At 40.2% G+C, this 11,770-nt stretch overlaps 1 protein-coding gene across 1 annotated transcript in view; it reads left to right on the forward strand.

Moving 5' to 3' along the window:
• The window catches only part of xylt1 (xylosyltransferase I), a 77,843-nt gene extending 66,545 nt beyond the window's left edge, over window positions 1-11,298 (forward strand). Inside the window, exons 10-11 of the mRNA XM_085460188.1 lie at window positions 3,671-4,004; window positions 8,206-11,298. Coding sequence (XP_085316314.1) covers window positions 3,671-4,004; window positions 8,206-8,528 — 657 coding nt within the window. The 3' untranslated portion in view covers window positions 8,529-11,298. The remainder of the gene's footprint in view (window positions 1-3,670; window positions 4,005-8,205) is intronic.
• Window positions 11,299-11,770: the final 472 nt, after the last annotated feature.

Genomic DNA, 11,770 nt, shown 5'->3' on the forward strand with positions numbered 1-11,770 from the left:
CCTTCCATCTTGCCTCGGTAGCGTAATGTGTGCCCCCGGAGAGTCCTCTGGTGCTGCTAGTAGACACCTGTATTTGATTACCACTCCAAAAAGTGTCCCTAATAAGCCTGCAAATGCAGCCTCGAGGGGCATTTGTGCCCTATGTTTTTAAGCAGGGCCAGATGTAGAGTGGGACTGTCCATGACCTTGCTTGATAAAACTGACCAGACTTATTTAATGGAAGTGTCAAACTATAGGCACCGACTGCCCGATGACATGGAGAAGAGGTTTACAGGGTTACTGGGTCACAGAGAAAAAATGAACTGTAGCTGGATTATGAAATAGAGTGTTTTATGCGTTCTGTTAAGTCAGGTACAGAGCATGAAACAAGTAATACAGGTAATAATGGTGAACAATGAATTTGGGAAAAGTAATCCAGGTTATTATCAAGTTTTTTTATTTTTGTTTTTTGTCAGGTCAACAGCAGACGATAAATGAGGGCTAAATGTTTCAAACGTAGCAGAGGCTGTTAGTAATTGCTGGTTAAGAGCGGAAAATCTGAATAAATGGTCCAATTGGGTGGAAAGTGTGAGTGAACAGACTGGTAGAAAAATGTAGTAATTGGACAAAGAGCGTAGAGCCACAATGAGGTTGCCAGATCAGCATTTGTTCCACCTAAGCGTGTTCTTCTAAGTACAGCTATAAGCGAAAGAAGGTCGTGAGCCCCTGACTTGGTTAGCACTCATAAGCCTTGATTGAGTGTTGGTCTTAAGCCAAAGCTTATAGGGTAGGAGCACCAAGGGACAGGTTGAGTGTGGAGGTCATCGTAAGCTATAGGCTGAAGTAGGCAGGAAGTTAATCCCTGTTCGACCTACTTTCATACTCGAAGGAAGAGTTTTCTGGTACTGGTTCCATCTCTTATCCACAGATATACCTTGAACGTCATCACCAGGAGAGAAATATGTTAGTGGAAAACAATAATTGCAGTCTTTAAAACAATAAAATGAATGTAGTTAAAATGTTCCAGCCAACTTTTGCTATTGTTAAAACACTGCCATGTCTTTGCAAAAAGACCTCAAGTGTTCTGTATAAATAAACAGCAGATCAGTTTATACACCAAGCAGTCACAACATTAAAACAAGCCTAATGTTAAGTAGTTCTGGCTTGTAGTGTGGTGTCTGGCCTCGGGATGTTGGCAAAGGATCGTCCATGTTCCGGCACATCCAACTGATGCTGTATTGGATTAATATCTGGGGAGTTTGAAGGCCGTGAGGCCTTGTTTGTGTTACTGAGCAGTTTTTGTGATGCGTTAGGGTGTATTCGTCCTCCTAGAAGAGTTTGTTTGGATTGCAAAACTGTTTTTGTGGGTGGTACGTGTTAAAGTTACATCTCAATACTTTTTTTTTTTTTTTACACTTTTGTGGTAAAAATGGCCTTCTGTCCAGTATTTCTGTTGTAACCAGGATAGACCCTGACCTTTGGTCATGAGGCCAGACAGCAGTCAGGCAAGTTGCCTGTGCATCTTATTAACTTGGTACAGAAGTCTGTGGAAGGAGACTGCCCACTCGTCTGACCTGAAACGGCTTAGAAAAAAATGCAACTTGGAATGCAGATGTGCATATTTTATATTGCGCATAGTAGATGCTCAATAAACTGCAAGAACTAGAAGCAGGTCTCAGAGGGTTCCCCTCTAGGCACGTGAACACTGTCACAATCTTCTTCTTACAGCTCAGTTTAGACAGCCATCTGCAAGTTTCCTGGTAGTGGAAAACAGTGTTATTTCTCTCCAACTGCTCCTTTTAACTTCCTCCTGGGGCCTTGAAGGAGAGTGTTGCTAGCCATATGAGCGTTAGTGTGCATTAGCGAATCAGTATTGAATAAAGTAATGAGCTACAGAGGTGCAGAACAAGAGAGCTGATTAGTAATTTAAGGGGCAAGGTCCAAGGGGCAGATATGGCAGAGGTCAGTCCAATAATTGAGAGGAAAGTGAGGTGTGTTTTAACTGATGACAAAACACACACTGTTTCTGTGCGTGTCTCATTTATGCAAGTGGTGTCTATTTATACTGTACATGGTAATCGCAGTTCTCAGAGGACCTAATGCAGAGTCAATTCCAGTCAGGCATTGATCGTCCGGCTGGGTGAGGCTGTGTTAATCAGCTACTATTGTAAGGATGAGCGCTTCTTAAAGCCGCCATCCCTCTCACATTTCTGCAAACACCCTAGACATCTTTTATTGTCAGAGCCTGTGTGTGTGTGTGTGTGTGTGTGTGTGTGTGTGTGTGTGTGTGTGTGTGTGTGTGTGTGTGTGTGTGTGTGTGTGTGTGTGTGTGTGCCTCCCTCTCTATCACTCTATCTCACAGTTTTGCAATTTAGATGACTTTTTTAAGTTGACCACAGCAAAGATATTAAACACAATTACTGTAATTGTGTTCCTATTGTTATGATTTGTCTGTCTTACCGCTGGATCTCGTTTGTTCTTTCTTATTGCGGGATGTTTTGTAGCGGGACTTTTGGCAAAATATAAGTTAGAAAGACATAACCAATAACCTGCAAACATGTGTATTCTAAATGTTAATTATGTAAGCTTAGAGGACATTATAATCTTAAAGTGGCTCATTGTTCCATTGGCAGCCCTCCAGTGTTTTGCAGGCTGGCAGCTTCTGCAGCCAGAGGCACTGTATGTCTCCTAACTCGCCAAAGATATATTTGACTTACTGCTACAGTTTGTTAAATTTATTTATCTCAAAATTCACGCAAAGAAAAGCGCTTTCTCTGATTTTGTGGAAGCATTGAAACCCAGTTTTTATTGAGCTTTTCTCCCTAGATGCTTTTTTTATCCGTCAAAAAGCTGCAGTTCCCTGTCTCTGCATATAATCTGTGTCTTCCTCTATTTGAGATTTTTTACTTATTTAGGGTTTTAATAATCTCCACTGTTGTTTCTGTTTGAGACAAATAGTGTTCACACTGGTGTTGGTGTTCACTGCCTTCTGATTTTGTCTTTGTGTGAAACGGGAGTGCGTTTGGTTTTCACCCCTTTGAGATATCTTTTTTCAGCATGACTCCTTAGCCTCATAGAGTCAGTCATAATAGCAAAACTGTAGCCAAATTTACTTAAAAGTGCTTGTCAGAAGAATCAGACTTGTCAGCTTTTGCAGATTAAAATAGTATATAACAGCTGTGTTGAGAGTAGGGCTGAAGTGCAGGGCTTTTAAATAAAAAATGCATACTTAAAATGACTCCCTATGATAACATAGTTGAGATATCACTCAACTAGTTGATATATTGACAACAGGTTACAGAATTCGGTGGCCATTAAATCAAAATGTTTTGTTTTTTAAATAAAGACTCAATCTGTAATTAGCTTTTTCATCATTCTGTGAGCAACAGTGATGGTGTGTCATTACTGCAAAACAGCACAGGAGCACTATGAAAGGGAGTTGGTTACCTCGCTGCAGCCTCACACCTGCAGGCTGCACATTACTCCCTGCAATATTTTAAACTGTCCAGAAAAGTTGAAAAAGGTCGTTGCCTTTTGCATTTTTATGAATAACAAACCATTTCCCCCACTTAAATGTTTTTAATGTGTTGCAGCAGCTCCTGTGCGTTTTTGCTGTAATCTCTCTGCTTGTCTTTGTTCTCACCCCAGCCTATCACCAACTCACGTGCCTATTCTTTCTCTTCTGGGGCAGATCGGGACAGAATGGGATGCCAAAGAACGCATTTTCAGAAACTTTGGCGGCCTAATGGGTCCCATGGATGAGACGGTGGGCATGCAGAAGTGGGTTAAAGGGCCGAATGTCACCGTCACGGTTGTGTGGATCGACCCTACCAACGTCATCGCAGCCACTTATGACATTTTGATTGATGCAAGCGCCGAGTTTACCCACTATCGCCCACCGCTCAACCAGCCTCTGCGGCCCGGTGTGTGGAACGTCCGCATCCTGCATCACTGGAGTCCTGTAGCGGAGATGCGCTTCCTCATTGCCCCGTTGGCTTATAACAAACACCAGCCCATACGACAAGGTGAGAAAGAAATTCAAGTTGTCTCTGTGGTAGAAGGCTCATGTATAAGTAGCACTTGCCATTTGTTTCAGCTTTAGCATAAAATTACTATTGATTGTGTTATTTGCAAAAGTAGCCTTACTAAGCATATTGCACTGATGTGCTATTCCTCAACAAAAGATGACCATTCATCAAAAAAAAATACAAAGGGTGTTTTTCTAAATGTCAAACATTTCTCTGCTCGTGGAGGTTTAGTGGAAGCTCTGCAATTACTTTATGGACTTTGAAAGTGCAATTCAATACAGCACCACAGTTTGTGATGCATATAATATTGAGTCTTTGTGAAACCGTGTCATAAAAAAGACTTGGGTAGTAATTTTGTGGTGTGTTTTCTGGGTTTTCTGTCATTATACTGTCATACTTTACTTTATGTTTCAAAGGACATCTGTAGTTGCTTGGCGATGAACATTTTATGAAGTCGACATACCGAGTCTCAGAGAGCCCTAAAAGTCCAATTTTAGTCAGGAGTTTGGCTCTTTTGTGGAACCTCCTTACACTTATTTATGCATCCATGGAAGGCCAGAGGTGAAGAGACCAGAAGCAACATGTTCATACCGAACAAAGCAGGCATCAGTCACAACAGATTGAGTCATACGCAGTACGACAGGCAGAATTGCTGTGGAAGTGGCTTGTAAAGGGGCTTATACATGTGGAACAATCACAGGCAGATTAAAGCAAGGTTAATAGGCAGCCTTACATGAGATCTGCCAATTGGATGCGTGAAAGTGTAGAAATCAGCTGATATAAGCTGGCTTTAAGAATATGGTCCACGAAGCTCATTGTGCTTTTAAAATAATAATAATAATAATCAAGCAGAACTGATGAGATCACTTTGATAAAAATCAGTCTTCATGAATTTTCTTAAGTGTCCTTTTTTTAAATTTCTGCAGTGATTCCCACATGACAATATCAGCTCAAAGGACTGAATGGGATCAGTTTTATATCGCACTCTTTACACAACAGGTCACGTCTAAAAGAAGCGATTGCTGATTTAGGTGTTTCGAAATGTCTGCACAGGCATGCACACAAATGCACACAGCCTTGCATTTGCAGCGATGCCCTTTCTAATCAAGCCTCTGGGCCTCGGTAGACCCTGGTTATTTGTCATCAAGTCAACCCTAATAACCCAGCGAGCTGCTCATACATACTAAGCAGAGTGTTAAACAACAGTGCACTTAGCCCTCCGAAAACAGTGACACAATTAAATCAATCAGTCAGCATGGATAAGGGGCAGCACTGCAGTCTTGTAATCCATAAGCAGCCAAGTTGCTTTGAAAGTCACATGAGAGCTGAGACGCCAGCTTTGGCATAATCATGTCTTTCACTGTTTAATAATTTCACTGAGCTTTTTAATGATAAAGGGGAACAGCACATGGCATTTTTTATTTTTCACCTGAATCTCTGTGGCACACTGGCTACAAGAATAAGAGGAATATTAATAAAAAATGGTGATATTATAAATATCACGGTTAGATGTTTTTTTTAAATCACTGTGCATTATGCAGTTATGTTTCTACTGATGTATGGATAGAAAGGGCTGCTGCGTGAGCTCAGTCTTTTTGTCCAAAACAAAGGGCCTTCTTACAGTTACACACTGAACCTCTGTTACAGTGCATCAAGAAATAGTAAATACCACAATGCTCCCAGGTATTTTGAATTTTGGATTTTTTTTTTCTTTCCTTAAAGTAACATTGAAACATTGTATTTGTTGTATTTTTAACCTAAAAAAATCTATTTAATATTTTTTCTAAATCTGCAGTTTCTGTTTCTATTTTTAAAAGCACTTATTTTAAGAATCTATTATAAGTGAGACATGAAACAGAACAGACAAAGCTATGTTAATGGTCAACACAGGTTTTTAGGTTTTTGTTTTTTTCAATACATTTAGCTTATTAAAACTTAAATATAGGATTCGGTAATAAAGTAACCATTGATTCCAGCTATCAGGTAAGTGTAAGATAGTAAAAAGTAAAATATACAGTCAATGCAGTGAAGCAGAAATATTCAGTACGATACAAAGATTACACTTGCACTTGAATAAATGTGTCTAATATTGCAAGCCAGCTATACACATTAAGTTGGGCTGGGAGCTGAAAGAGCTCCCTCAGAAGGATCGAGCACTTTTTAAACTCTGATTAGATACTTTAAAGCGGGGAACCATGAAAATTTTGGTTTAAAGTAAAATATCCATGGACATCAAAGAAAAGCTGCTTTAATTTTTCTGCTATAGCCGTACTTTGTGGCAGGACACAGCTTACTGTAACTTTTACTGTAATTTGTAGCAGACTAAAGATTAATATAAAGATTGTGGTAAAGCTGACATTTTTGAATCACTTCACTTACATTCTCATTTCCTCTTATACAACATTCAATTCAATTCAATTTTCTTTATATAGCGCCAAATCACAACAGTCGCCTCGAGGTGCTTTATATTATAAGGTAGACCCTACAATAATACATACAGAGAAAAACCCAACAATCATATGACCCCCTATGAGCAAGCACTTTGGCGACAGTGGGAAGGAAAAACTCCCTTTTAACAAGAAGAAACCTCCAGCAGAACCAGGCTCAGGGAGGGGCGGGGCCATCTGCTATGACTGGTTGGGGAGAGAGAAGGAAAACAGGATAAAGACATGCTGTGGAAGAGAGACAGAGATTAATAACAGATATGATTCAATGCAGAGAGGTCTATTAACACATAGTGAGTGAGAAAGGTGACTGAAAAGGAAAAACTCAATGCATCATGGGAATCTCCCAGCAGCCTACACCTATTGCAGCATAACTGAGGGAGGGTTCAGGGTCACCTGGTCCAGCCCTAACTATATGCTTTAGCAAAAAGGAAAGTTTTAAGCCTAATCTTAAAAGTAGAGATAGTGTCTGTCTGCTCAATTCAAACTGGAAGCTGGTTCCACAGAAAAGGGGCCTGAAAACTGAAGGCTCTGCCTCCCATTCTACTTTTAAATACTCTAGGAACAACAAGTACGCCTGCAGTGCGAGAGCAAAGTGCTCTAATGGGGTGATATGGTACTACAAGGTCATGTGTTTACATCGAGTCTGCTACAGATAAACATGTCAGCTGTGAAACTGCAAGCAGAAATTCAGTGCATCAATATGCTGTAAATATGAAATATTATTAGTTAGTGTTGGACGTGGGGAGCGATGTGGGGCATCTCTTTAGCTTACTTTGGATCCGGACATTTGTCTTTAACTGATGCATCACCCGAAGTGGCTGACGGAAAATAAAGTTGTCTTTAAAATTTATAACGTAAGGCTACATAATTATTAGACCCGCTAAGTTAATAATGTTTGTGTTTAATTTATAGTTATTATGTAATAATCTTGTTTTTGTTTTTCTTGATGTGTGTTGTAATGTGTTCTTTGGTTATTAGCTATTTCATGAGTCCACATATAATTTATTGCCATGGCTGACATCAGGTTTCCCTCCTAAATGGTGTGCCAGTCAAACTTTACGATGTGGCCTTCCATGCGCAAAGAGAGCGAGCAGCAGACGCATGCATATACAAAAACTCTACACAGATGCATGACTTCATACTGCACGCTGCTGCCACAAAGCTGGCTGGCATTGGTTGGCCACTGCCATGTCAGACTGCATCTTTCTGTCATCAGTGTGCAAAAAGTGCTGAAGTCTGCTAACATCTGGATGAGAGGAAGCTTGTGTTAGAAGGGATGGCTAGCACCCCAGTTAGAGTGGCAGTGAGGAATTTAAAGCTTCACTGGAGCTCAGGGTGGAGAGGGTGTTTTAAGGAGAAGTTCTGTCTATGTTTACCATCTTCCTTCAGCGCATAACCGTCATGGGAAGAAAGGATGACTTCATGTCTTGAATATTTCTCACTGTTTCCAGAAAGTCAGCACTGCAGTAGCCTAACAAACCACATCAAAAGAGAAGATTTAGAGGGTCCAGTTGTAAAAAAAAAAAAATCAATGCAAGCATCCAATTTACACTTTTAAGATAATAAGAAAGAAAGTCACGTTCACTTCTTTGATATTGTACTTTTTCCCTTTTCCCCCTTTTCTCCATGCCCAACTTTTTCCCCCTTCTGCAATCCAATCTGCATTTTTGACCACTGACTACCACCTTTTTTGTTCACTGTCTATAACTTCTTTGTCTGCTCTCTCTTTCTTGCTTCCCACAAACCTCCAGAGGATACTCTGAAGCTCCACAATGGGCCAGCTAAGAATAGCTACATGGAGCAGAGTTTCCACGGCCTCAACCCGGTGCTCAACATCCCTGTCAGTCTGAGTTACGTGGAGCAGGCCAAGAGGAACGCGGCCCTGACCGGCCCTGAGCTCGAGCGTTGGATAGACAGCCTGGTGGGCGAGTTGTGGGAGGCAGCTGACGTCTGTGCTGTGGGCCCTACGGCCTGTCCTGTCATGCAGGCGTGCCCCAAGAGCCCGTGGAGCTCCATGAGCCCAGACCCCAAATCTCAGCTGGGAGCACCTCGTGCCAATGGTCGTATCAGGTAGCAGCAAGGCCTCCAGCTGGACAGGAGGTCGTGGCACTGTTTATCTTTATTTATTTGAGGTGTTTGTTGCAGATGACAGGGGGGTGAGTGTTCTCCATCTCTCGCGGAAGATGTTGAAATCAAAAGAAAAAGTGGATTTTGGGGGGACAGAAAGCGCAGGGGAACATTTTCCGCCCACAATATTCCTTTTTTAGGGGATTATGCTGGCTTTGCTTTCAGTTTCTCTGTGTATTTATTTTTCTTCTCACGGCTGAGTTTTACTGTGATCAAACATTGCAATTTTTAAGCATTTATTTGGCTGCTGAGTGAATTATAAAGTCAGCTTTTAATGCCTCGCACAGGGCACATGGGTCAAGTGAGTGCGGGCTATCGACACTACTAGCAGACCAGGTTCTGCTGCGATAAGGCCTTAGTATTAAGACATACACAAGAAGATAGCTGGGTACTGAATTAAATGTGCCTACTTAGAGTTTATGTCAGCACCAACAAAATGACACAGTGTGTGAGTATTCACATATCCCCAGTTGAACAGATTATTTTGTGCCCACTCAAACATATCGTCAGTAAAAGCAAATTTCTCATTTTTAAGTTTCTTAAGTTTGTACATGAGTAGAACAACTCAAAACGTAGTTCATATCAGTGCCTGATTAGATTGTTGAACGTTTTGTTGCTTGGCTAAATCTTCACAAGTCACATTTTGTTGTAAAACTGCAAAAAACAGAGAAGAAAACAAGTACAGTCACTTTCTCAGAGTAATTGGAGGCTACGGGGTTCTATTAGGAATTTCATGTAGACATTTTAGTGTTAAAAATGTACTAAATTCATAAATGCTTCTTTTGTCATAGTTGTACGATAGCATTTTGAGATTTAGCATTTCCACGGTGCAGTTTTCCACACAAACAAAACACCCAGAGGACAGAACGAGAGCTGTTCTTTTATTTTTTAACCAACTTGCCTCAAACTTGAAACAAAACTATGTCACATTAACCTTAAACGTATTGTCCTGGTTTTACGTGTTGCCTTCTTTTTCTTTATTCCAGTTATTTGAACACCACTTTATGTTGTACATAATTCTACACTAAGTCTCAAAAATGGTGTGGATGGAGGGGGGTGGGGGCGGGGAGGTCCATGAAGTCGCTATTTATTTATAAGTTTCTATAAATACTGATATTTTTAGTCAGTGACTAAATAACTGCAACGCTGCCTTGGCAGCTCGATAAATATTTTTTTGTAAAGAAAGCTGCCTTTATTTACAAAGGCCAACACCCCAAACTTATACTGTACCTTTTTATGGCCCGCACCTATGTGTTAGTCAGTGTTGTCCTGTCTGAATAGATCTTCTTGTCTTGGGTTTCTTACGTGGCCGCTTGCCAAGTGCATCACAAGAGAAAGCCACTCTGACCTGTAAGGTAAAAGGTCAGCTGCCTAACAACCTGAGCAAAAAACAGAAAAGCTGAACAAAAGCAGTCTTCACTAGCGAACACACTGGACGTTGTTTGTAGGAGAAACTGTGCTTTTTTTGGTGTTTAATGGTCGCCGTCGGTTTCAGAATGGTTTGAGTGGTAGTGATCTTCATGCTGTGACAATAATGTACAATTTCAAGTGAATATCATATTGTATCTCTTGATTATAAAGTGACTAATTTATTGGATCGGGTCTGTCGCGCCTTTGCAACCCTACATTTAAAGTACTTTTTCTCTCATCAAGACAATCTCTGGACATTTGAGACAACCTAATTACACTAAGTATGGCACTGTACCACAATAAGAGGTGCGGTCACATATTTGTTTTAACTTGAAATAAGTTTCCTCTGAAGCCAATTAGGTTTTCAATCTGTGATTGTCAACATTGTTTAGTCATCACATGAGCTAAATGAGTGCTTTTGAACAGGCTAATTAGCAGACATTGCTGTTCATTAATGTCAAGTTCACCTTGCCTCTCTGTCAGATGTGTGTATTACGATTGCTATCTCTCCTTCCTCTCAAATCTGCATCGTTTCCGGGGTTAGGTTGTAAAGGGCGGCTTTGTTTTCCACTTTCTAGTGCCATCATGCTCTGTACAATTACATCACACAGTACATTATGATGTAAGCTCAATGACCGTTTTGGAAAAAGTGAAATAATTCAATGTAACTAAATGTGAAAGTCCTATTTTGTAACAAAAATGAATAACAAATGAAGAGGATGTACATAGGTATTTTGTATCGAAATAATGTTTAAAGGGTATTGTACGTGTAAATACAGATGTGGTAAAATGACATTGAAAGTGTTGATAATTGGGCACAAATAGTGAATTGATGGTGTTTATTGATCAAAGTACATAACCTGTTTCAGTGTTTTTGGACAGCTGTGACAACGACCTTGTCCTATTTGCCTCTCAGAGAAAATCACATGCCAGATTGTTGTTGTTCTTACTGGAATGTATTGTTGAGCAACTGTTGCACAAATTTCTCTGACTGACGTTTCCCCGTCGTTCTGATTTTTTCTTTAGTTTTTTCGGGGAGGCTCTGTGTGCCTTAGCTGACTTTTAGAACCTTCTCTGTCCATTGAAATAAAATCCTTATTTTGCTGTTTGTTTTGAACTTATGTGAAGAATACCATGAGTCTGTCAAGTGATTCACTGGTACTGCAACACCAAAATGATGTCTGCTGTTGTATATATCATCAGGCCTTCTGTCATTATCAGCTTTTACTTCTTCCCTTTCAGGGATTTGTTTTGTTGTACTTGACTCGCTTGTTTTACTTTTCTCCAACTGCTTTTTGGAAATAAAATTCTATGGAAAAACAACTCACGGCTCTGTGCTGCTGCAGTGATATATACTATGAAGAATATGGAGGCTGATAACAAAACACTAAGCCACTGACGCATGTTCACACTGTTACTCTATTGTTGCTTATTAAATAGTGTACTTTTGCAGCTCCAGTCGGTTGTACTGGGAATGCAAGGACTCCCCATTCAGCGGTTTAATTTTATTTTACTGTTTATTTATGCGGTTTTAGTGTTGTATGTCAGAACACTAGTCTTTACAACTAAGACACACCAATCGACATGTGATTTAAATTGACATTAAAACTGCACTTATTGAAAGATTAATATTGTTAACTGCACAAATAACGTAAAGTTCAATGCTCACACAGAATTACAAGTATATGATAGTTCTTCTCAACTCTGGAACATGTTTTTCTTTCAGCTCAGCGTTTGGGTTATGCAGCTTCACTGTTTTGGTTAAGCCATGTCATCTCT

Source organism: Copadichromis virginalis, linkage group LG6 (assembly GCF_057382275.1).
Source record: "Copadichromis virginalis isolate Kocher_CV1m ecotype Utaka linkage group LG6, C_Virginalis_male_GT1.1, whole genome shotgun sequence".
Lineage (NCBI taxonomy): Eukaryota > Metazoa > Chordata > Actinopteri > Cichliformes > Cichlidae > Copadichromis > Copadichromis virginalis.